General features: G+C 46.1%; 1 protein-coding gene across 1 annotated transcript; it reads right to left on the bottom strand.

Annotated features, from left to right (window-relative positions):
* Positions 1-843: 843 nt before the first annotated feature.
* On the bottom strand, positions 844-25,240 carry LOC142570270 (cholinesterase-like). Its single transcript, XM_075678668.1, has 10 exons — positions 25,114-25,240; positions 20,993-21,147; positions 20,502-20,902; positions 19,043-19,176; positions 15,509-15,848; positions 13,676-13,888; positions 12,962-13,154; positions 5,979-6,091; positions 3,137-3,312; positions 844-1,068 (listed from the first exon to the last, which is right to left on the bottom strand). Exons 1-10 carry the CDS (start codon positions 25,176-25,178, stop codon positions 894-896), a joined length of 1,965 nt encoding a protein of 654 aa, XP_075534783.1. The 5' UTR covers positions 25,179-25,240; the 3' UTR covers positions 844-893.
* Between the last annotated feature and the right edge of the window lie 723 nt (positions 25,241-25,963).

Here is a 25,963-nt window from a genome sequence, read left to right as displayed (position 1 = left end):
CAATTTTTCAATAAAAACTAAGATTCATGTTCGGAAATCTTTATTTCTGCAAATTATTCATCGGCACTTTTAGCCCTTTCTATGCGCTCCCCATTAAGTCCAATGCACGCGTCCAAAGATGGTGTCGAGAGATGACTTGTCTTATGTTATGCAGGGGTGGTATAAATGTTGGGACGCGTGCATTTCATTTACTGGTGAGCGTATAGAAAGAGATGAAGTGACGATGAATAATCTTCAGAAATGAATATTTCAGAACATGAGTCTGTCTTTATTGAACGCTTAACCCATATATTAGAAGAGTCGCGAATAAATTCTTACTTCGCGTCGACTCACGCGAAAACGTAGGTGCAAGAAAAGATTAATCCATTTCAAAGCTAGTCCTATTTTACACATTAACAATTTTTTCAGAAGATACCTTTATTGTGCCGCTGCAGGCAGATATGGCAGCCAAGAAAACAAGAAATAAATAGCAGCCATGTATAGCAACAAAATTTACGGCTTGTTAATGCAGGTACCACCTCAGGTAATGCCGAAATTAAATTTAGAGCGCAAAACCAAGCGTACAGCAGTGCACATACTAGTATTGGTTACAAAAACTGCGTGTGTCACGCGAGAAAGCCGGGCGAGGGCGCTCGTGTCGTGTGCGGCGTTCGATTCCGCCTTTACTTTTTAGAAGAAAGTCCAAACAGCCTTTCGTCATATTCGTATGCAAAACGGGTCTGTTGCGAGAACAGAACGAAACAAGGTCGAGGCGCCTGCATTGGCGGCCGCTACGCCATCCGCTCCACTTGGTTCTTTCTATGCTTTTTTTTTTTTTTGAGGCGTGCCTCGTCAAAGCGAAGTTTCGCGGTAAGCCGGCCATTTGTGGTCGAGGCCGAAAGGCGTTTGTTTTTTTACACAACGTCGTCGGCCGCCAGAGACTGCAGCTGGAAACAGTGGCTCCGGTGCTCGTCGGGAACCAGGCTGAATCCGGCGGTGCTGATGTCGACCGTGGCTTCCTCGCTCTCCGAATGAGCCGGCCACTCGATGGTAGACCCCGACGAACTATCGTTCACCAGAGGGAGGACTCTACAAAACACCATAGTAGTAATACAAACGCCACATTATGCTGTGCAGTTTAGAAACTAACTAACTCGGCGTTTGTATACAGGCGAAAGGAATAATTTATTGTAGGCTGACAAAGCCAAAACTTCCCAATCTCAAGTTGCCTCATTCGCAAAACGCGGCAGTTACGAAGTCGAATTTGTGACAGTAATTTTCGTGTACTCTAAGATGCTTCTTCTTTAATATCTTTTTTTGTGTGCCTAACGAGTTACTACAGGAGTTTACGGCTTCATATTTTTCTTTATTTGCCGTGACATACAATTTTTTTGTAATTATATATTAGTAATGTTTATCGTCACAAGAAAAGTCATAGTAAGAAGTCTTCAACATCCATCTTAGAATTTCCCGTTGTCTTTTCCCATTAGATTTATTTTCCCCAAGATTCCACTTAGGTAGGTCACATCTCAGCTTCTCACATCACACATCTGAGGTCACCAGCAACACCCTAAAAAAAGCAAGCTATTTTACCTTATGGCTCTTTCTTTCATGGATGTTATCTCCCCCTTTCTCGCTCGTAATTAATGAGAATAACCGAGACAGATTCTGAAGAAGACAGGCTAAGGAGTACGTTGCGCGTGTTTATCCTTTTTGACACGCAAAAAATGCGACCTCTGTAACATCTCTTCGACCCCGAACCCGTCAGCGCTACAGTAACGTAAATAGCTCCTAATGCAAACTTCTCAGTGATAAAACACAAGCACAAATGCTAGAGCGAAGCGCATTGAAATCTCGTGAAACGAATGAACCGTTCGCACTTCTAAGCCAATGACGAACTTGGGGAAGTAGGTCATTCTGGCACCTCAAGCTTCCTGATTCATAGGCCTTAATGTTCTAACGCGACACTGTGGTCATGGACGCCGTATTGGAGAGCTCAGTACTTAATTCGACCACCTGCAGTTCTTTAACATGCACCTAAGTATAAGTACACTAGCGTTTTCTCCCATCGAAATGCGGTCGTCGCGACCGGTTATCTAATCTGCGACTTCGGGATAAGCAGCAACTCGCCATTACCACTAGACCACCGTGGTATGCATTGCTTCTTAATGTGAAAAATATGGTTATACTCCTCCAGTTAATAATTATAGTCTGCAGAACAATGCCCAAGAATCAAAGAACGGCCAATAACCTTGTGCGTTTTGATCTAGCGGCCATCATCATTCTTAGGCCTAGCAAATTTCCACCAAGTCGTCTGTGACATTCAGCGGTTTGTATGCACTGAATGACGTAGTCAATGTTGTCATGCAGTTAAACGATCCATCGCGCCCTCACTTGAGATGCTCACACTTCTAGACTTGAAGTCTTCGTAGTGGCACCAGAAACGCTGCTATTCAATGAACGACAGTGTCTTTAATTTACTACAACAAAAATTTGAAAGAAGATTCTAGGTTCAAAGTCAGTACTTCGAAAAGCAATTATCGTCCTGCAGAAATCCGACTGTCCTGGTGACGAAGATGACAAAATAATGGCTAATTCACTGAGGCATTATTTGTCGCACCAGTCAGAAAAAATAAATGGCAAAATTGGTACTCGCTCAGTCAAATGTCAACTACGTGACAAATATGAGTGAAATATTGTTGGTGTTCTTTAGATAAGCTAACTATTTTGACGGTACTTAGACCAACGAAAGATGCCTCCGTATAGCGCCACAGCACTTCGCCTTAGTGATGCGAAAGACTTTACTGAAAACCTTACCGAGAGCATACGTTCACCGGGCCATAGCCATTTAGCTACGCCAAGGCATATAACGCACAAATATTTGTTAAAGGCTGTACATTAGGTCATTCGGTCCTGACATCTTTCTCTTCCTTTTTTTTTTTGCTGGCCCCACCTTGCTCCTGTTATGATATTTAGCTACGTACACTATTTGTAGTTTCTCATAAGGGTACACTACCATTTCTTTTATGGCGTATCCACTTTTTATTTCTGTACGTTACGTGAATCATACGCCGCTCTTGCTTATGTTGCACAAGAACGTTATCAAGAGCGATGTACAGTAACGATGCCGTTTCTCATGCTTGAGAGGCTGGCTCACCCGAACTTTGCGAAATTGCTCCAAGCTCGAATGATCTCGCGGCTGAGGCTTTTTTCGGCATCCGTGGCGCCTTGCTCCCGCAAAGGTCGGCCGAACACAAGGTCCACGTCTTCGTACCGAACCATAGTTTCGGCAGTGCCGTACGATGGCCGCTGGTTCATTCGAAACGTGTACACCTGCGCAGGTGGGCTTCATTAGAATTCTCTGAGTAAAACAGCCTCACAAACCTCACAAATAGTTCCACGTTATTGTGGCACAAAAAGAAATATTGATATTGTTCTTGAGATATACATTAATCAGGTGAATATCAGTCCTATGCCTGTAAAACGCATACCTCATCGCTTATAAGGGATATACTGCAACAACAACGTTATAAATAAAGACAGTGTCAAGGTTAGTAACTAGCCCATATTCCGCGTTGTTCCGTGTTGAGCAGGATCGTTCAAAATTCTCTGGAAATTAAGCATTACGTGGACGCGGACTACAAGACAGGAAGGACAAGCACAGGGCTGTCTGTGTCCTTGCATTTGTTTTGTTGTCCGCATCCTTTCGGCACCTCAATTCTAGAAGAACATATGAAGCTCAGCTTCTCAAGAACTGTCGCCTTCAGCTCTGGCAAAAATCATTCATAAAGTGAGCTAAGATCTTCATAATACGGCTACAACGAAGTGAACATGCAGTCAACCATCGCTTGTGCCAATCTCACAAGATAACGCGGCGCTTGGCTCATATGGCAGTCAGTAGTCAATTTTATCTCACTTCCCTGTTGGACTTCTCCACAAAGTATGTTGTTTTTTAATTTATTTATTTCAGTTCATTTTCGGTCTCCCTAATGTATAATTTCATTTCTGCGGCATCAATCACCTCATAAGGGTAAATTTAGTGTCCCATTTAGTGAGTGACACTCGACGTCGGTGTCATTTGGAATTCGTCATATGTGACTGGCTAGAGCTTTGCATTCAGCCTAAATCAGGATGCGGCTGCTGTGACCTGTGCCATAACCCCCCGTCTCGTGCTTGGTACAACCGGACCTCTGCAGCCACTAACGAGAAAGCAGTATGGAAAAACGTCAGCGAAAGCCGATAAAGGAGCACCACTCTCAGCCAGCGTCCAAAACTACCCTTCACGACCAGAGGAAGAGGCACGACACTGCGGAGCTGTGAACCCTAAGCAGCACGAGAAACCGCGTCGAGCACGATATTACGGACGAAGAGCGAGAAGCGAATGGTGGTTTGTCTTTTTAGCGCCTCCACCGAGCGCATACTTTCGCTCAGCGGTCACGTCCAGTGTGACCGCTGCGCGCAAGTGCACAGACAAAGCTTTAAAAAAAAAGGTCTCCTTTTCGAGAAAACCACAGCTAACGCGTCTTTGGTGCTGGCTACTGCTGTGCATATCTTTTCTGTCTCTTTTTTTTTTATCTGAGCACTACACGAGGGTATCCTGACCTTATTACCAAAGCCTCTCGGGCATTAGCTACATTCGTCTGGCCGGTTGCCACAGATGTAGATTGGCTAATACTGTGTCGTGCTATTACAATGCGCTGCGGGATCGTTACGGTTGTCGGCAGATGTACGGTAAGTAACCGAGTGAGGTCCCTTTCTCTCATATTAAAATATAAACTACCAAAGTTTCTTATCAAATGCTATTGCATTCGATAACCACACTATTGAAGGAAATGACAGGTCATCATGGCACCCTTCTGAGCTAGTGACAGTTGGCTCGTGGCAGAGGCAAACACTCTAAAACACCTGCCTAAGATATTTATCCAAATCTGTATTGAGCAGTTCTAGGTGGTGTTAAAAAGAAAAGCATTATTACAGGTTTACTATATTACGTTCAATTGTATGGATGGTTAAAGGTGTAAGAATCGCCACAGTTCCAAAATTTGGAGGACGCTTAAGCTTCGCCTTTAAGCGTGGAACGCGACAGCACTCAAAAATTCCCGACTGCTTCTCATGCTTCCCGGCAACTGCAGCTCATGCAACCGTAATGGCGGCGAACGCTATGCACGAAGGCGAGTGGGCGAGTATTTTGGTAGAAACGCGGCCTCTGGCGCGGGCCGCAGATTCGCGGAGGCGAGCGCCATCTGGATGGCGTCGTTGCCAGGAACCAAGCGCAGCGCGCCGCTCTATGAATGGTAGAAACGCTGCAAATGGGGTTTATGTTTTAGAATTACGTTTTCTCGTATATTCAAATTACAATCCGATTCTATCATGTCTGCAGGTTATGTTTAGGTTGTACGTTACAGCTTTACTGACGCATCTTACTTTGAGGAATTCAATTACTTCAGTAACGCCTATGCGCCACGCGACGGGCCTGCGTGGTTGGGGTGTGGAACCATTTTTCGCCAAGCGACGTCCGACGCAAGATGCCGACTCCGGATTTTAGGCGACACGGGGCCCTTAACGCGTTTATATTTGCAGGTAGTATAAACCTTTACGAAGTGTCTGTCACCACCTCTGTGATCCTAAAAGCAAAGACTTTATTTTTAATATTAAATTAAAAGCTGTTATTCCTATTTTAAAGGATGATAGCTTCGCTGTTCCGCTAACTGTAATGGAGGAAATGTGGAAATATCAACAACAATTATAGATAAACTATATCTACTACATTAATTTATTCAAAAAGCTTTAACGAAAGGTTCGCTTTGCCACTGAGTGGTTGAGATTGAGGCCGAGCGTGCTTTACAAGGGTAATGGATTTGGCGTTAGCGTCTATGTCATGGACATTCATGGAATTGCCTCTTTGTGGGCTCCACTGTCGGACCTCTTAATCGCTGTGCGTGCGCGTGCGCGTGTGTTTGTGTGTGTGCGTGATGATTAGCGCTCGCTGCGCGATTTACCTGGTTCTCGGATCCCCTGCTCAAGTACTGTGCCAGGTAAATGGTAGGACACACATAAAGTAGGTCGCCCAGCAGGCGAGAGACTACGTTCTGTGTCTCGTCCCACGTCAACCCTGAAACGAAAAGGTTCCGAACATCACTCAAGGAGCGCATCCTTTCACAACTTCGAACATTGTACTCAGATTTATTTAGCAAGTGGTAAGCTGTTACTTCAAGAAAAAAACGGCGCTAGAAAGACGCGGACTAAAAGGAGAACATCCACGACGGATGTAGCGCCTGTCCATCGTACATGCTCTTTAAGACCGCGTCTTTGCAGCGCTGTTTTTTTTTTGTTCAAGTCTGTTACACCAACTCGCCCACATCAAGCTTCTGTAGGCTGTTAATCCCAATTTGAGGACGATACTGCGTCTCGGTAATATTGCACCACTCGACTGGTATCGACCGGATTGGTGTCATTTATTACACGATATTTCATTATGTTCCTCCTTCTCCTTTCAAAGCTTCTTCTTCTTTGTTCCTCTTTGTTCTTCTTTGTTTCTTCTTTTTTTACCTACACAGTAGCTACAATTTATTTTATGGTTGCACTGTCCGCACGGCTGCACGATCTGAGAACCTAGTTTCTCTGTCGAGCTGTGACGTCCACGTAATGGTACACGCCTAACTTCGACCATAGCGTTTGTCTTTTAGTTGCAGATTAACCAAGCTCACACTTTGGAAGGGACAAAAGATGGCAGACACAGGACAAGAGCTACGCTAAAGGAAGGCAGACAAGCGTCTTGCTTCTTTTCTTCCGTCCAAGGAGTGCGCTTGTTGAAACGTGGATGTATGAGCCAGCTAGCCCAGTACTACGTTCTATTACTCGACATTTGTCTTTTATATGCGGTGAAATGCCGTACTTGTCCTCAACGAGTTTCATATTAAATGTATCGCCATTCAATACATGACAGTTCTTAACAGTTCACCATCATTGCCCACTGGGCACATGAAAAATTGCAAATAAACTAAACAAAATGTACAGAATATAATTTATATCAATGACTTTCTGTAACTTTCTAGCCCTAGGCAATTATTGAAAGTCTTTATTTAAGAGGCACGGCTACTGACAGTTCCATATGACTCCTAGGAAGCGAATTTCAGATTTCTATATCTATGTCACAGTTAGCAATGATGCTAACTATCTGTATGAGCATGTGCGCGAAATGTCGTGAATATTCGCTAGGTTCCATTCAAGAAACAAAATAGCTGTAATTACAGAACGCGACCTGTCTTCCTTGCTTCGTGTTTGTTCAAGACTGCGCCATTAAGCATTATATCCTTCTAAATCAGCTAATGGGCCCGGCAACAAATTACCTTAACCTATAAGAACATAATAAGGTATCGTGAAAAACCAACCTGCCTTGATCGTTAAAATAAATGCATGTAGCATTCCAGTGAAGCATGCCTGAACGACCGCTGACGCAGAACCTTACTGTAATATGACGAAAACCTTCGTTATGCCTAAATCCAACTCCAACGTCCCGCTTTTCAGTTGCAGCCAGTAGGTTGCTTAGAGTAAGTTGCGCACCAGAAAAAGTATTTAAAAAAACATTAATTCCAGGTGGAGTAGAGTTGCACGCGCACTATCAAACTGTGGATCTTGCGGAATATTGCAGCGGCGCCATGTGCGCAAAATACACATACACGCTTTGATGCGGTAGCACGAGGTCACATTTTATAAGAGTCTTATCTCCAACTTTGCCACGCTGGAGCGGGCTTGGTGCGCTTAGGTTCTCACTGGAATGCGCAGCGAGAACGGCGTTCACAGGCTGCGACAAGGCTTTGCGCTTCTGGCAGACGTAAGAAATTTGGGTCAGTTGATGCTGGTTCATTCTTGGAACGGTAATCTTTTTTTTTCCCTTTTTTTTTTGGTGGGGAAAGCACTTGTTGACGTTACTTCGGGGAAGTACTCGTGACAGACGCGGAGAAATGCTGCGCAGTTCTAATGGCTGTTCAGGAGCACGCGCACTGTCGAGAGCACAGGGCGAAACGCGAGGGCAACGCTGTCCTCGCGAGCAGCTTTTTCCCACTCTCCTTACTTTTTTTTTTTTGCATTGCCTGCTTTCCGGTCGTGGGGCGACCACGATAGAGAACCGAGTGCTGCTTGTGCCACGCTGGGTCAACAGCGCGACGCGTGAACGTGCTAACGCCAGAGCGTTGCGGCTGAGGCTCGCTAGGTTTGAGCCGAGGAAAGAAAAAAGAAACGAAATGACGTCCGACGATGGGCTTTTGGCTTTGGAAATGAGTCAGGTCAGTAATATGGCAGTTGGCTATCGCTCTTTAAGTGAAAAAGTGTCATTGTGTTCCAGAATAAGCAAGGTTGTGTCGCTAAAATTCTATATTTTAAGCAGTGAGAACACGTATTTTGTTTTACTTAAACAAGTACAGTCGGGAGCAAAACTCTAGAAACCACAGCACCGGCAAAATAAATGAAAAATTCTACGACTGCAGTGTAACGTGGAATTGTTTCAATGCAATACATTTGTCGAACAGGCGCACGTATGCACACGATTTCAGCCTGCGTGCTTAGGCTGCGTCGAAAAAAGAAACAAAGAAAAGGAAACAATTCGCGACACATATTGCATCCGAGCTTTTGTTCACCACAGTATACGCAGTAAACCGCGTTGTATGGGCACACCGTGTACAGTAAAATTTTACGGTGTATTGTGCAGTGTCTTAACCTCACCACTTGTGCGCTATTCAAGGCAGCAGAGAGTGCGCGTTCGCGCCGACGTTCAGCAACTGTGCGCTGATCCACCGACGCTGGTGGAGATAGGACTTTCCCGCCTGTAGAGCTGAAGCCAAAGTACCGACAAAAACTTCAGCCACAAGTAGTGAAAGCTGCGAAGCCCGATGACGAGGAATGAAATCCGGGCCGCGGCAGCCGCTTTTCGATTGCGACGAAATGCAAAAGCGCCCGTGTACCCTGCGTTGCGTGCACGTTAAAGAAGCCTACGTAGTCGAAGACGTGCCTCATAATCACGTCTTGGTTTTTACGAGTGAAACCCCAGCATTTAATTTTAATTAATCAACGAAACCAGCGCCGCAAAGACAATGGGTCATGCGGTCGCCCCTCATCGCGCAACAATCATTGAGTACGAAGATCTTCTGATGTGTAAAAGAATACGCATTGTGTGCACTTTTGCTTATCATTCTTACCACGAAGCAGAACTAAGGAGCAGAGAACAACGCCGCAATATTTTACAGTGCTTTTCTGGCACGCTAGGAGGCAGCAAACTAAAAAATTAAAAAAACATGACCACTTAATCATTTTTCACTTCATTTTCATTTATTTGTTGTTCGAGACATACAGCTGTCTCAGGTGCTGCAGCAAAAGACAGTATTCTTGCCTGACAAAGGCTGCAGCGCCCAAAGCATGTTGACACTCTGCAGAAAGCAACAGCACAAGTGTTACAACTTTCAAAATATGATAACCTATAAAACAATAAAGAATTCGAATCTTAATCAGAACATGTTAAAAAAACAAAACAAAACAATAACGTTGAGGTACATAAGGAAGTTATACAATAAAGCAGCGAAGAAAATACGTTTTAACAAATTTCTTGAACCTCAAACTTGATTTCGAGGTTTGTAATTGTTCCAGGATTGTGGGATTATTGTTTAGTAACGTCGATATTATAAAGTGCAATGCCTGTTTCCCGTAATTCGTAGATTAGGTCATGTCTGAGATTATACGGAGTTTCTTTGGAGGCGAAGGCCTGATTAAACTATGTGATCAGCTTGACGGAGACGGAACGCCTCGAGCGATAGGTAATGCAAAAACAGGCGGTCTGTATGGACTATGCCAAGCTTATCAAAAAACGGTTTAGTATGTGCAAGAACAGGTAGGTTACAAACTGCCCTTACGGCTCTTTTTTGCAGCCTATATAGTGACATAAGGTTAGTTTTGGTAGTAGTTCCGCAGACCAGAAGGAAATAGTGTAGACGAGAGTGTATTAGTGTGTAATATAGCTGCTTCTTTAAATTCATTGGAATAAAATGCTTTAACATGTTAATCATTCCCGTCGCTCTACGAATGTCGGCTCTGCTGGTCTCTACATGAATGGACCAATACAGGTTTTCGTTAAACCATACGCCTAAAAATTTTACGCATTTCGTATTTTCTATAATGAGCCCCCGAAACTTTAACTCGTAGTGGCCCATCAGCTGCTTTCCTTTAGGTCTAAATATGACATACTTTGTTTTTCGCAGTTCAGTTGTATTCTAGTTGAATTTAGCCAACAGTTGAGGTCCCCCATCTATCTGTTGGCAGCGTTAAATGCTTCTTGAATGTTATGATCAGAGAAGAAAACGCTGGTGTCATCTGCATACAAAGTTATGCACGGTGTGTTTCGGATGTTAACAGTAGCATTAATATAGAGAAGAAACAAACTTGGGCCTAGTATTGAGCCCTGAGGAACAACGCAGTTTAATTCAAGAAGTTGGCACTTAGAATCTTTTAGGCAAACAACCTGCTTGCGGGAGCTGAGATAGTTCTTAATTAAAACATAAGCTACACCTATTATGCTATACCAGGGTAACTTTAGGAGCAAAATATGATGATGATGTAACTACTAAATGCGATAGCAATAAACTTTTTTTAAATTTTTCTTGAGTTGATGGATCTCAGACAAATTCAATCCGTTCTTTCCACGCCCGTCCAATGTTGATATATTGAATACTACAGTGTTTGTAGTTATCTTTTTTTTTTCTGTGTGTGCAGCTGCCTTTTCTTTTTTCTTTAGATTGAACTCGCTGAACTTTTTTTAGTCTAGTATCCAACCAAGAAACACGTCGACAGTATTTCTGTTCAGGAACGGCTTTGAAATTTGAAGTGAATAGAACTGTTTTGCTGACGTTCGTAAATCGCAGTATTCTGAGTGATAACCCCCCCTCCCCTCTAAAAAAAAAATAAAGAAGAAGCAGCAGAGAGAGGAAATCAAGCGGAATTTTCAGGGTGGCTTACGACATTCTTACGAGATGCCAAGTATAGCAGGTTGAAAGTGATCGTCACATAATAATTTAGCCATGTGTATTTCATCTATTAAAAAAAGATTTATTCCAGAAGAGTTCGCTTTTAAATGCTCACAGCATTTTCTCTCCAATACAACGGCTTCTTACAGTATAAATGGCCGTAGGTTCCTCTGAATGAACTTTCGAATTATTTATATTTTATTTAACCAAGATTTATTTATGCTGTCGGCTTCTAAATATAAAAATACTTTTTATAGCGCCCACCATAGTTATTTTTTACTAATGAAACGTTGAATGATGCTATTCCAGAAACTCTTCTTATTCTTGCTTCAACCTATCTTGGTGATCTAAAACAAATTGTATCTGTTGGGAAGTTGTCGCCAAATCGTAGCCTCGAATATAGCACGGTGGTACATTATGTTCAGGTTGTACAAACTGTCATAACTTTCTTATGTGCATATTACTCACTATGCTGTGTTCCGTTGCTTAATATAGTAAACTCTGAAGCTGCGATTGTTTTCTCTGCCATGGAAATGACAGTAACTACAGGGATTTGTCTGTTCGTGCTTATGGCTTCAAACGTTCTTCTGGCACTATTCATAACGCTTTATATTCACAAATTTCTAAGCATTCATCGTTTTCAAAGCACGGCGAGCCAATTAATCTCTGCCCACATGCGCAATCATTGCAAATTTTTGCACTTAATTATAACTCAATATTTCATTGCAAATATGTAATTTGCCAAGTAACAAAGCTGGCTGAAGTCAAAAGGACGAAGTTTAGGCAAATCCAAGCACTACGCGTCACAGTCGTGCAGACTGAACCGCCACGCTTGCAGCTTCCGCAGACGATATCACCAGAGTTCCCTTTTATAATTTTTTGTAGGAAACTATCTTGAAGACTTAGTTGACTTTGGAATACTTGTTTTCTGTAGTTTCCGTTTGCAATTGTTGAAAAATGCATTTCTGTGCCTCTCCTCAATTTTGCCGGCGCCCTGGTTGACCACAATTTTAAGCACAGCTGGCTGCCTGATAAATTGCTGCTGGCGATTAGAGTTATGCTGCCAGCAGTGTATCTTTCATTACGCTTTGCCAGGCTATGACCCGCCTCCAATGAGGCTCGTGACGCGCCATTAATTTAGATGAAGGCGCCAATAGCGTCAGTTTTCTGGTTCAGTATTGCTGATTGGAAATACAGATTTGTCAGCTTCTAATTTTTCGCTTGAGCAACGTTATAACTTCTTATTCAGGCTATTTGACGTTAATTCACCATCGCAACTTTGTTGTGTGGCAATGATTATTCCCCCTTTTTGCACCTAACTTCTGCATCATATACTGCGTCCAGAATATAACAAAAAGAATATAAAGAATTCACCTGTAGTGAGCGTTGCTGCCCCAATGTCATCTGAATTTTGGACACTCACAAAGTACGTGGTTTACTCCTTTCTTCAGATAAAAAACGCAGCTCATCGAAAGAAACGTCGTACGACTCGCGCTGCCTAACATATTTCTGGATAGTTGAAGTTTTCTGAAGGACATATAGCGCAACGGGCACAGGCCACAAGAAGACTCAAAAAGTAACCGAACAACTCTTCAGTCAGAACCAAAGACGACGGACGTCGTCACTTCGTCCTGTCTGGAGCCCTGTTCGATTACCTTATGAGAATGCACCAATCAGCCCAGTTCAGAACACTCTTGCAGAAAGACAGTAGGTCACAGGCGCCTGTGACGTGTGCACGAGCATACTTCATTGTGGCGGCGTCGTTGGGCTACATTACTGCTAGCGTAAATCGCGGCTGAAGAATAAGGAAATAATAAAGAATCGGCGGTGTGTTTTGCCAATGAATGGCTGCCTAATCACATAAAAAGTTAGCAACCACCCATAATTCTCCCGATTTCCTTCTAGATGTATTAATAGTAAGCTTTGGGTGGCGCGACGCGCATAGCATGGCGTAGATGTTCGGAGTGGTTTACCGGTGGCGGCACCTGCGGTGTCATTGAGGTAGACACGCAGCAACGCTTTGGCATCGCCGTGCACGCCATACTTTGCGAGCTCCTGGGGCAGGAATTCGTGCAGCGCAGATTCCGGAGAAAGCCCCACGGGCAGGGTTTCGTTGAAGGCAGTGAACGCCTGGAAGCCCTCGTCCGCCACGTTACCCATGAGAACCTGGAAGTCGGTACAATAGAAGCTGAAGCCACTTGCCTTAGATTTGCGAAAGACAGTGCCGAAGACTTGGCGGTCGATGACCTCGTGCAGCGCGAATGGTCCCAAATTATTTCCGTTCAGTTACGTCGCACACAGGGGCAAGCTCCGCAGCACTTCAGAGGCATCAATCTAATGGCTACACTAAGCGACACATTGAGGTTAAACATTCGTCGAATCTCTTAAAAATGTTCTTTTTACGGCGAAATGTAAATGTATAGGAAACACGAAAAATGTATGGTAAAGCGGGTAACATTTCCTAAACACAGAGCGCATCTTCAAGTATCAAAAACGAAATAAATGTAAGCATACTAAATCTTGAGAACTGCACTCTTGCGTTGTGCTCTGCGCCCGCGGCGCATGCTTAACAGAGAGCATCTTTCCCACTGAAAACCGTCTCTGCTGTAGACGCAAAGAGACGCCACACCGCGGTTTCCAAGGTCAGCGCAGTCACGCGCGGAGGCAAACACAGCGGCGGCACGTGCCTGCTTCCGGAAAGGGGGTATCTTGAGGAGCAGGCCGGACGGCGTGTCCGGCAGGTACGGACTCTCGAACGTGGGCTCGAACGGCCCGCCCGGTCCAGGCTCGAGCCTCGCGAGCGCGTCGGCCGACACCGTGCGCAGGCAGCGAATGATGTCAGCCGTGCCGCTCCCGGTGCAGCCCACGCTGCGTGCCACGGGGACCAGGTTCTGCGTAGACTGCGCGTCGCGGGGCAAGGCAGCGGTTGGAGAGTGACTGCACGGGCGTGCACAATTCGCGACATTTACGCCGCTGACGCACAGCGCGTATGATGCGACAAAAGTGTCCCTAAGAAAGGGACCCTATGACACAGCGAACACGAAAATCTATTTCACGCCAGCGGCTGCAGGAAGCATCTTAATGGACAACCTCCTGTAAGAACGCTTGGAATAAAAGAAGTTATAGAGGATATTCGCTGCTTTGAAGGCATCGAGATGAGGGCAGCATTGGTGTGCAAGGGCGAGCGAATAACCAGTGCGTTAGAAGAGTTAACCAGTTCATAAAGAATAACCAGTGCATAAAGAATAACCAGTGCATAAAGAATAACCAGTGCATTAAGAGACTTGACCGTCCTTTTATATTTGTCGTGTTCTCGATTCCTCTTCACACTCAGTTGCCTCGAATTCCCGCAGTCGACGTTGTCCAATCCCGCTTAAGACAATTCACACACAGAATATGTGACCGTATGACGCATGCAGCCTAAAAGCACAACCACGAAATGTGCAGGACCCGCCTTTGCTATTGAAGGAGATAAAAGTGAAAGTACACGTCGCGAAACTCCGTCAGTCGTATTGCTTCGTCGAGACAAAAACGATGCACGATGAGTGCCTGCTCATCGCAGACAGCGAATGTGACGCCAAGCGTGAAAGTTTTCCCACTGCGTGACAGAAACGTTATAGAATTCCTTAAATGTGTTTACGTAAGTCTTGTTTTTCTCTATGCATGCGCCCCCTCATCAACATTCTTCCTTCGACAGGCACCATACATAGCCTTCGTCCTCATGACAACGCTGCGTCGATGTGTCACATTGTGCGTCCGCCTTATTTTGTGTTTACATTTGCGCATTGCTTGTGAATGGCGTAGTGCATAAACAGAGGCATTGCGTGGTATTGCAGTTTTCTACCTCTGCAGGTGCATGAACTTAAACATTACATGGAAGTACTCGCTGCAAGGAACATACATGCACGCGCGCGCGCATAACTGTAAGCACCGCACTTTGTCGTATATCTTCACCGCTTCACTAAATCTTCGCTTCACATGGATTCCAACATATGCGTTGTATCTGCATACGCAGGTCAACTTGCTCCGACTTATCACGATTAATGCAGAGTTTCTATTAAGCCTCCCATCGTAGGCCAGGCAGCGTCTTTTTCTAGCTATTTGTTATTCAAGTTAAGGACACTTCGGGACGCGTAGGATACTGCGCGGACAGACAAAAAAAAATACATATCTTCGTAATGTATTATAAACGCGGTGACGTGAGAAAATTTGCAGTATGAATGCCAAGGGAACAGCACGCCTCATTGGATTAATATCCGTCAGCAGGGTCATACAATCGAGTCAACGCTTGATTTCAACCAACCTAAACTATTCATCTACTGCAACCCACAGAACAAGCCACACTTTACAATGAGCAGTCATTAAACTACAATGCAATGACGTCATCGGTCATGCGTTACAAAAATAAACAGGTTTCCAGCCCCTCCCTACGGTCGTTACAGGATATTAAAAAGTGTTCGACTGAGTAAAAACGGCCGACATCGCTTCGGCAAGAAGAGGGGGGGGGGGGGGGGGGTTACCTGTCTAGGCCCGCTGTGATCGGCGTAAGGGCCGAAGGCGGAGCCGCTGTGCAGAACGAAGCGGCGCAGGTCCATCAGTGTCCCCTGCGCCTCGGGGCTCAGGAGGTGCAGGGCCAGTGACGAGGCCCCGGAGCCGGCTCCGGCGACCACAATGCAGCCGAGGTCGCCATCGAAGTCGTCGATGTACGAGCGCACCCATTCCAGCGCCATCCGCTGGTCCAGCAATGCCAGGTTCCCAGGCTCGTCTTCGTCATTGCCGTCATCGGAGCCGATGAAGGCGAGGGGACCGACACGGTAATTGGGAACCACCACTACCACGCCGCCAAGCGCCGATAGGTACCTGCGCGCGTCACAAAATGGGCTCGTCCTCTGTGCGAGCTACCTCTTCTCCGGTGGCGCGAGATCTTTCTCTAATGTTCTCAAATCGCTAGTGCCAAGTACAAGCTCGTGCCGTCATCAGCAGCAAATGACGGTGACACGCCAGTGGTGGAATGACTCGCCTAACTCACTCTCCACTGATGATTTGTCTTGTCGCGAGCCGTATGAAGCTTTCTCATGCTAGTGATGCACGGAGGAGGAATGGTTTCTGCACTAAACGCCGGAAGAATGTTATCTCCTCCTCCAGCGTTCCGGGAATCCCAGATTTACGAAGAATAACGAGATGATTCGTATGAAAGCAGCAGCACCATAACAGCAGGAAATGAAGTTCGGTCTTTCCCCACCAAGATTCAGACAGGCTGTGTCATCGAAATTTCATTATTAGTCGGGCAGTTGATAGTGCCAAAGAACATATGTTCTGGTCAGTTATCGCTAATCATTGCGGTCACTCTCCATAGGACAGCCAATACGGCAATATTAAATGCAATAGGCCACCGTAACTAACGCCTGTAACATGTACCAAGGTACTTTTCCTGTGCATCAATAGCGTTGCACATGGGTAATAGCCTGTGCTAGGGCGATACAATAGGAAAATGTGATTCCAATGTTATTCATACTAGCCTTTGTCAGTGTTCTGAGCTTACGTTCCGTAGCTCACGTTACTAATAGAATTGGTTAGTTATGAACGATGGACGATAAAAAACTTATTTAATTGAAGGAAAGGGATTCCTGCATTACAACGCCCCTGAAAGCATTTTACAGGATGCATGTTCTGGAAGGATAACCACGCTGTTATGCTAGAAACACAAACCTTAAAAATCAGTCGGCCGAGCTGGCTTGTCAGCATAGCCATGCTTCACTATATTCCATAAAGGGGAGCAGTGCAGCCATGCGACTGCCTGTCCGAAGCACCAGTACACGACCTGCCTTCAAGGAGCGTCGCATAGGTCGGAAAGCCCATCTGGCCCCATCCGCCTGGCAGCTTACCATTACAAGCAAACCGCACAGAAAGTATTCCGACCTTACGCGCAGTTTGTTGACCGTGCCATGTCTAGGAAATAAGCCGAATCGGCGGCCTGGAACGCCGACCCAACGAGTTGGGTGTCGTAAGCGAGAGTACGCAGTCCACGGGTTCGTGGTGGTCATTGCAAAAGATGGAAGGAGAGCAGCGGTTGCGCCAACTCGGCAGGTGCAGGGGACGTTCTTAAATTTGAATCCGCAGGGCCGCTTGTCAACTTCGGCGGGACAGCAGCCTGCCAGCAGGAGCTTTCCGCGATGCAAATGCGGCGACCTCTGGCCTCGACACGCATCCCTTCGGCTCTGAATTTGTAAGACCTCGCCCATTAAGAGCCACCTCCACCAAGGCAGCGCGGCCAGGCCACTCCTTTTCTGCATTACACACGTGCATAATTTGAAGGTGGCCATTTTAGGTTTAACCGAGTTCGACTAAAAGAGTACCGACATGGCATTTTTTATTTGGTTTATTTTGCGTTGAGGGGTAGTCCTGGACCTCGAAATCCTATAAAAAATACTGTTACGCCTCAGAGCATCCTAAATAAATTTCCCGGCAAGCGGATGTGTCGTGACGTCATGTCACGTGGTCACTTGAAGACAGGGGCTAGAATGTCACGTCGAAGGCAGTCACGTGGGGAAAAATCCGGCGTTTTGGAACTCGCTGCATCTCCCAGAGGTAGCGGCACATAGCAGACGATTAAGTGTACACTATAAAACAAAGATTGATTGATTGATTGATTGATTGATTGATTGATTGATTGATTGATTGATTGATTGATTGATTGATTGATTGATTGATTGATTGATTGATTGGACAGTATATTCTACAAGACTAGTTTGCATACACGTTTCTCATGCGCTGTGTACTATACCTCAATGTATACTTGCCGTTGTCAAGTAGCGGCACGCGCCGACAATAATTGAAGCGAGTTAAAAATTTTGTATACCTGCTGCCATTGCTTAACGACTATGGTGTTGCGCTGCTAAGCACGAGGTCGCGGGATCGCATTTCGGTCGGGGCAGCCGCATTTCGATGGGGGCGAAATGCAAGAACGCCCGTGTCCCGTGAATTTAGGTCACGTTAAAGTCCCCCCCCCCCCCTAGACTACAGCGTGACTCATAATAAAATCCTGCTTTTGGCACCTAAAACTCCAGTATCCAATTCAATTAAAAACTGAAATTTGTGTTCCTGACATGAACCTTCATGGCCCTGTAATCGAATGTAACCTCAGTGCTGCCGGGAGCACATGCTGTGTACATACAAATCAGGCCAGAACAACCTCACAGCACTTGAAACTCTACGCGAATCCTTTGGTTCGCGCGATAATTTGCTCACCTTGAAGTGGCCGCTGCTCTTCGCACAAGTTCCCATGCACAGAAAAACTGGTGTCTTCTTTAGCAGATGTGAAATGGAAAGTAAGCAAACAATGTTCATTTTCCTTGCGCTATGCACTGGGAGACACTAACAGGAACGAAACTAACACTGGTTGTAAAGAAGACACGAAGGGACACGAGGGAGCGCAAACTACCAACTGGATTATTGTCAGATCAAAGCACATTTTTAAACGAACACAAGGATGCATTGCGACTGCGTGAACACGCAGTCGTGTTTCCACATTTCTGCTCGCTATTTTCTATTAGTGTTTGCTGCGTGTGCATGCATGTCTGAGCAATGCCTATGTCCCTGCTAGTGTCTTCCAGTACACAGTGCAAGGAAAATGATTGATTGCAATTAACTGGCCTTTTCAGCGCTCTTCCGTAAGCAAACAATAAGTGAGCGCTCTTCTCTCGCTTTTTGACAGCTTCGAACTTTCTGCCCTTCTGCGTCTCAAAATTGGAATATATATATATATATATATATATATATATATATATATATATATATATATATATATATATATATATATATATATATATATATATATATATATGGTCGACACCCTTTCTCAATGAAGGTGACGGATGCAGGGGAAACACGGTGGTCGCGTCTGCTACGCTTCCTGTCTGTTCATCATTGTTGCCCTGTTCAGGATGTCTGGCGTATTAATATTCGCAGGCGGGACGCAAACACGCAAGCAAACAAACAAACAAAAAACTAAACTTTCGCCTCTGGTGCAACTGCTGCGCTGACACACGAGTTACCTGCCATCGTATCTGGGATCGCTGTTGGACCCCTCCTGGAAGCGACCGCCATGGAAGAAGACGATCACGGGTCTCTTGGGGCCGCGCTGCTTCACCTCGCCCGAGTCTGACGACGTGCTGGAGTTGCCAGACTCCTGCGCAACATAGGATTCGCCAACGGCATGTCAGATTACATAGCAGCGAAGCTACTCCCTGCGCGACAGAGTCTTAGTGGTCTCAGTCAAGTTAGAAAAATAATTCGCCTATGGTGTCGAGGTGCACAATACACCCTGTGTTTGGGCACTTGCGACGTTCGTGGACGCTGTTGCACCGTTATATCTGTCCCTTAAATAAATTCTTACGTCTTTAGGCACCTTCCGTTTGTAATTTTCCCGTTTCTACTTAAATATATTCTGCAGTAAGCGTTCGTACATTCTGTAGGTGCTCCTTTGTTTGCGTTCTTCTCTTTATTTTTGTTGTGATAATTTCTCTCTGATCAATATCAACGCTCGCAAAGTCGAAATTCCCTATGACATTACGCCAGCACATGTACCGCACATATGAAATATTGTGGCTGTTTTCTTACTCGCGGCTTCACAAAGACATTCCCCTCCCGAAGCCTGGTTTATCGCAGGTCATTGGGCCTGTTCAAGTGCAATGACGAGTCACCGCATCAGTGTCAGTTGCCCGTTTTATGGCCTCCGATATCGGTTAATGAACTGCGCTTGACGAAGCCATGGCCATACCTCTACAACTGCAGCCGCAACTTCTGTAACGGCAGCTACGCAATGCAGGATCCTAAAGTAGAATCACCACAATTACCTACAGAAGCTTAGACCATAGAACTACTTTAGAATTTTTGTTTTGTGCAGTTTTGTAACACTCGTTAGAATTGGATGTTCTGTTTGGTTATATAAATATTGAGTGTTATGTAAGCTCAATTCGAGGAATCGCCATACACGCAACTGACCGACCTTGTCGGTAGAAAGGGTAATGAAGCTAGGTCTGCACGCTTTGCCACCCGCGAATGGGCAGTGCCCCCTTACCTGAATGAATCAACAAAAATGTGCAGCACGGGGCGCCAATTCGCGGCGCTAGTAATCACACTACGGCTCCTGTCTCGTTTAAACGAGTTAGGCTATTTAACCTTAAAAAGAATACCCTCCCAGAAGGTTGAACTATATGTTTTTCTTTCCTTCTTTCTTTCGGTTACGAAATGAACGCGGATTAATCGGTAGGGGCGCGTTTCATATCTGAATGATATTTGCGTTGAAGGATGCATATACCTCGCAGGCTGTGCCAGCGCCGGCTTTATTAGGCTCGTACATGCACGCCATTCTTTTCTATCTCACCCGAAATATCGATGTCGCAGTGAAAATTTCGCTTCTATTCAGGAAAAATTTGCTCGTCATATTTTGCAGTGTATTTTATCATCAACTATAACAACCCAATAATATGGTTAGATGTGTAAAATCGTCACCGTGTGGGGAACCCAGATGTTGAGATGCAGGCAGTCCTCCGAGGGCTGTTCGCGGGCGTCCAACACACCAGGTGCTGGCGGTGTGACTCCGCTGGTACCGCGAAAATCCTCTCCTCCCGTTTCTGAGACGACGGCGGCGGCCACAGACGGCAGTGAAGTGGGCTGGGCATCGGACGTCGATTGATCCCGGCCACTAGCGGTCGTTGCCGTCTCTTCGTATGTCGCCGTAGTCGAAGAGGAATTGGTCGAGGAGCCGCCGTCCTTCCGCTGTATGCACGGGGGACCCCACCGGCGAGCGCTCAGCCTGCGGGGCAACGAGCGCGCCACTGGTCTGCGGAAGCGACTCGAGCCCGCCGTGCTTTCGGCGAACGGTATGCCCAGGAACTCCACGACCTGGACACCTGAGCGAAGGTGCAAGATTATGTCGCGCGTGCGTCCCGCAGCATCACGGTGCCGGGATGCTACGGTGGTGACCCCGTGCGCCTGCTTACCTTCGACCATGACGGCCCTGCCTTCGATCTGCGATTCGTGTGTCTGAACCACGTAGGCGGGTCTCTCCTGCCGGTTCTTGTACGCCACCACGAACGCCACGAACGTCACCAGCGTCACCACCAGCGTCACGATCGGCAACAGCTTCAGCAGCTTGCTGCGGTCGCAATGCACAGATTTTACAATTGATACCGCCACACAGCGCGTGTTTTTTATGCACCCAGAGTATTATGAGTGTTTTCCGTCATTTGCAGGCAGCGGGTACCTGATTAAGGTTTTATGACATTAGCAGGAACACTTCAGAAAAAAAAAAGACACGCAGGTTAGAGCAGCTTTTTGTATAGTTTTGACATACGTTTGATATAGAGTGGTTCTAAAAAGACAAATTGATCAAGACACCCTGGCCGTGCAAGTATATTGCTTCTTCTTTCTTTATTTTGCCACCTGTTGCGTGTGTTGCACGCTTAATAAGAAAATTCCTCATAATGCAAGCGTCAACGATACATTAAAGCTTCCTATCGCGATGGCACCAACTGCTGGTGTGACCGCGACTAAGATTGACTCAATTGAAACCGCGTGGCTGCAATGATCAGTGCCCATCATGACGTGTAGTTTGTCTTCAAAGCAAACTGAAGATCACTTAATGAATAACGTTGTTACAGACGGGAACAAATGTTTGTGCATACACGTTCAAGCTGTTTAAATCGGGTACTCTATTCATGCTTATTCTTTCTTACATCTTCATTATATAAACACTGTAAGCGGCACGCACGTCATATCCTTCAGAATGACAGGAAACCAAAAATAAACGGAAAGTTACAGAGGCATGTTCAATTTTCGACCAATTATATATGATGTAATACTAGCAACGCAGTTAACGAGTAGCCATAATGCATAGAAGCATCTTAGACTTTGCCAGGGGGCATAGAAATACGTTGTAAACTCCGTATCGAGGACGTAAATACCGCATACATGAGAGTACAGATGTCGCATTTTGTGGTTAATGACATAATAATACCCTTTGAACAGTGTCCTGACAGGCACGACTATTAAAGGTCATTTTCCACTAGTATGGTAACGAGGTAGGGGCATTCTTGAACCGAATAGCCGTCAATTTAGAGCAAGCCAATTAGTATGCGTGGAAGCTCGAGGCGGACAGCTGGGTTCGTTTTTGCGAGTCCCTTAGGGACACCAAATTCGTCTAACACCTGGACTATACGGCGCAGCATGCTATAACCAAATGGGACCAAGATGGCTACCAACCACACCCTTCAGAAACTTAGCAGTGATTTTGCAGGAACGGACCAGGAGCTTTTCAAAGCACTAATTAAGCGATATCTCGGAAACGAGAGGATCCCTCCGTGCAACCGTGAATATAACGGACGAGAAAAGCAAAAGTTAGATGTATCAATAACGAAGGCTGGGCGTTTCGCGGCAGCGCAAGCAATGAAGCGGAATACGGCTCCGGGACCGGATTAAATAACAAACGCTGTCCTGAGAAACATGAGCGATGAACTCTTAGACCGCAACTCACCAATTTTTTAATAAATAAGTTTGGGAGTCCGGCACAGTCCCACGGAGCTGGAAGGAAGCTAACATAATCCTAATTCCGAAACCAGGCGAAGCGCCTACCCTTCAATCCCAGCGACCAGTACCTCTAAAGCCATGTATGGGAAAACTCTGCGAAAAAGTAATACGTTCGCGACTAAGCGTCCACATGAACGAACACCGCACATGTTTGTTTTCAGAGAGGCCTGTCCACCTAAAATGTTTTCCTCTAAAGGAAAAGGTCATGAAAAACATACCTCAAGGAGGAGAGCACCTAGCCCTGGCACCAGATCTCAAGAGCGCTTTTGACACAATGGCGCATGACACTGTCCTATCTGAATTAAACAAGATTGGCGGTGGCATGAAGATCTAAAACTATGTCAAAGCTAAGTCATTTCTAACCAATTGCGCAGCCACCATCGGTCTTGGTCAGACGAGGTAGGCCACAGTCGATATGCCGAACAAAGGCACACCGCAAGGCGCAATACTGTCACCCTTTCTATTTAACATAGGTATTAGGAAACTCGCTAAAGTCTTAGATCATATACCCAACCTAGGGTGTGCTATATACATCGATGACATTACGCTGTGGATAGCATCCGGCTCCCTCGGCCAAAAAGAATAAACAATGCAAAGGCAGCCGAGGTAATTTCGGATTTCGCCAGGAGCAGTGGCATGGAATGCGCCTCGGACAAATCTGAGCTTATAAGACTACATGGACGGAGATACAAAAGTAACTGGACCATACGCATTTTTCTGGGTAATCAAAGCATCAACAAAGTTCAGAAAGCGAGGATTCTCGGCTTTTGACTACAGAGCAATGTCAAAAGCTGATCAGACGCTGAAGACCTTAAGTGCAACAATAAAACATATTCCGTATGATACATAGGGTAACAGGAAAGGCTTTGGAGAAACCGAGACGATTAGACTGACACAGGCACCCCGTAGTGAGCCGACGAACATATAGTCTACCATACCATTGCATGACCTCAGTAAGGATGAGTAGCGGCAGGTAGACGCCATGATAAGGACATCCTACAAGGTGGCACTGGGTCTTCCAAATGGGACACCCACGGAAAGGCTACTAGCTCTAGGCCTGCATAATTGCTTAACTGCGGGTGGCTGTGTGGATGTCGCAACGGAAACGCCTCAGAAGCTCCCAATCGGGCACAGCAATATTAAGCAGGCTGGACTTACCCGATCAGCCGCAGTACACAAACGAAGACTTAACGTAACTACTAAATTAAGCGAGGGCGAACATAGCAGTTTTTCCCATCCCCAAAAACATGAGCCCCCGCCGACAAGCGCGAGTCCAGAATCTGCAAAAACAGTATGCGAATAATTGCGAGGTCGTCGATGTGGCATACTGTGAGAAAAACAGATACGTGCTAGCGGAAGTAGGTAAGGACAGCGAACCGGTCTCATAACCTTCGCAACTGCAACCACTCAAGCGCCAGACACGACAGAGACGATGGTGATTGTCCTGGCTTTCCGTGCCGAAAACTTATTAGGCTCACCCTCGGTAGTAATACAGACTCTCAGGAAGCATACCGGCTCTTTGTGATAGGGAGAGTTCAATGGTGAGTTCAGAAAATCCTAAGGGATAAGATAGCCCACCAGCACAAGCTGATTTGGTGCCTGGGCCATGAAGGCCTGGCATGTATCAAAAGAGCGGATATCGCAGCTCGCGAGCTTAACCACGGAGCGGCTACTCCGTCTCAACACCAATCCCAATATCAGTTTCCCGACAGACCGCGTGACATCCTAGAACACCAGTGTCGCCAGCGACAGGAATGCGCGCTCCTCCATCCAGATCTGGATGACAGGGACTCGCACTATTTGCGTAGAACCCAGACAGACACCTATCTTAGTCTACCCCGTCTACACGCCATGTCTCCCTCGGACTACCCCAATATGTGTCCGTGGTGTGGAGGGAGGCAGGCCCACTCTCGTCCAAATCTCGCCCCCCCCCCTCCCCCCCAGAACCAACAAACCGGCCCTGCCTGGAAATATCTTTCAACGAGAGCAGTGGGAAACTGCGCTTGCCAGAGAAGACCGAGAGGCGCAACCAGCACTTATCGGCGATAGCACAGATCAGGCGGGTAGAGGAAGCCAGTGGTGCCCTGGACTGAGGGTAACTGAAGGTAGCGTTGCCCTTCCCCTTTGGCAATAATACCCCCTCCCTTTCCACCGCAGTGCCCTCGGCGCATTCTAAGGTGGAATAAACGTGGTTTCATTCATTCATTCATTCATTCATTCATTCATTTATTCGTTCACATACAAATTAAGCGTGCAATTCTAATTTGTGGCTATACTGCTTGCTTGCTTGTCGTAAGCCTCAATTACACCTTGATACTGAAAATTGCTTCAGCAAGGAGCTCAATCCAACAAAGACTGTTTCTGACTATTCTTTTTACTGTTATCTCAACAAACTACAGCACAGTATCTCCAGTGGACAGCCACGTCTGGACAACCACTGAAACAACTGAAAGAGTGAAAGCGTGAAAGCGGTCGGAGGAAGACTCTGCGAACAACTCAATCGGAACCCGCGTGTAATGGCGTCGCAATAACTCACTCTATTCGCTCGGCACCCGTGTTTCCGAGGTAGGTGTTCCGCTCGGACAGCAGGAACCTGTCCATGGAGCGGGAACGAGTGGTGGCCGTGCTCTCTGAAAGCTGCTGCGTTTGCCACGCTGCACGCCCCGCCCCGAGCTGAACCGTGCGGCACGCTCGATGTTCTTCTTCTCCTCCTCCTTTATTTTTAATTTTGGCATGTGCCCACGAGTGGGGGATAGGTCGTGGTTCTCAGTGGAAACGTAATATGAACTTCTTGCTCCCTGTTAATTTATTTATTTGTGCTATTCCCATTTAAATAATAGTAAATATATGCGTGGCGATCGCCTTCTTCTTCTCTCCTCGCATTTACTAGAAAGCGAGTGGAATTTTCTTTTTCATAAAGAAAAGGAGAGGCAGTGACGTGGACCACTCGTCTCTCTGGGAAGCAGAATATTGTTTTACAGCAAAGCCGTTATGGGCTAGTTTCCCCACTATCGTATCCGACCGCAGGAGGAACTATCATCATCGGCAATATTTTGAGCGCCGTCGTCTTCCTCCAAAGCTGGCTCGTTGGCGCCCCTCGGCATTCGCGATCGTGCCACTGCGCCCGCGTTCGTCGTCGTCGTCTTCTTCCACAGCTGGCTCCGTTGCCGCTCCTCATTCCAGTGTAGAATTTCACTTTTCTGTCGTCTTAATGGGGGGGGGGGGGGGGGGGGTGGCGTTTACGGGGTTATAGTCATTCATTGTCTTACGTAACGGACAGATTGTGGCAATGCCGGGCAAATGCTGCTAACCACGCCATCGAGCAAATTCGAGACGGACTGCGGGCGTCACCCGCCGTGGTTGCTCAGTGGCTATGGTGTTGGGCT

This window comes from Dermacentor variabilis, chromosome 2 (assembly GCF_050947875.1).
Source record: "Dermacentor variabilis isolate Ectoservices chromosome 2, ASM5094787v1, whole genome shotgun sequence".
Taxonomy (NCBI): Eukaryota; Metazoa; Arthropoda; class Arachnida; order Ixodida; family Ixodidae; genus Dermacentor; species Dermacentor variabilis.
The sequence above is the reverse complement of the archived record's forward strand: the minus strand, read 5'-3'. Positions and strand labels throughout refer to the sequence as shown.

Excerpts from the sequence above, each read along its gene's own strand:
- LOC142570270 (XM_075678668.1), bottom strand. The coding sequence starts at position 25,178 with ATGGACAGGTTCCTGCTGTCCGAGCGGAACACCTACCTCGGAAACACG. Across the intron at positions 19,177-20,501 it reads ACATCTGGGTTCCCCACACG|GAGTCTGGCAACTCCAGCAC; the intron begins GTGACGATTTTA and ends TATGTTGCGCAG. Across the intron at positions 1,069-3,136 it reads AGCAATTTCGCAAAGTTCGG|AGTCCTCCCTCTGGTGAACG; the intron begins GTGAGCCAGCCT and ends GGTGTTTTGTAG.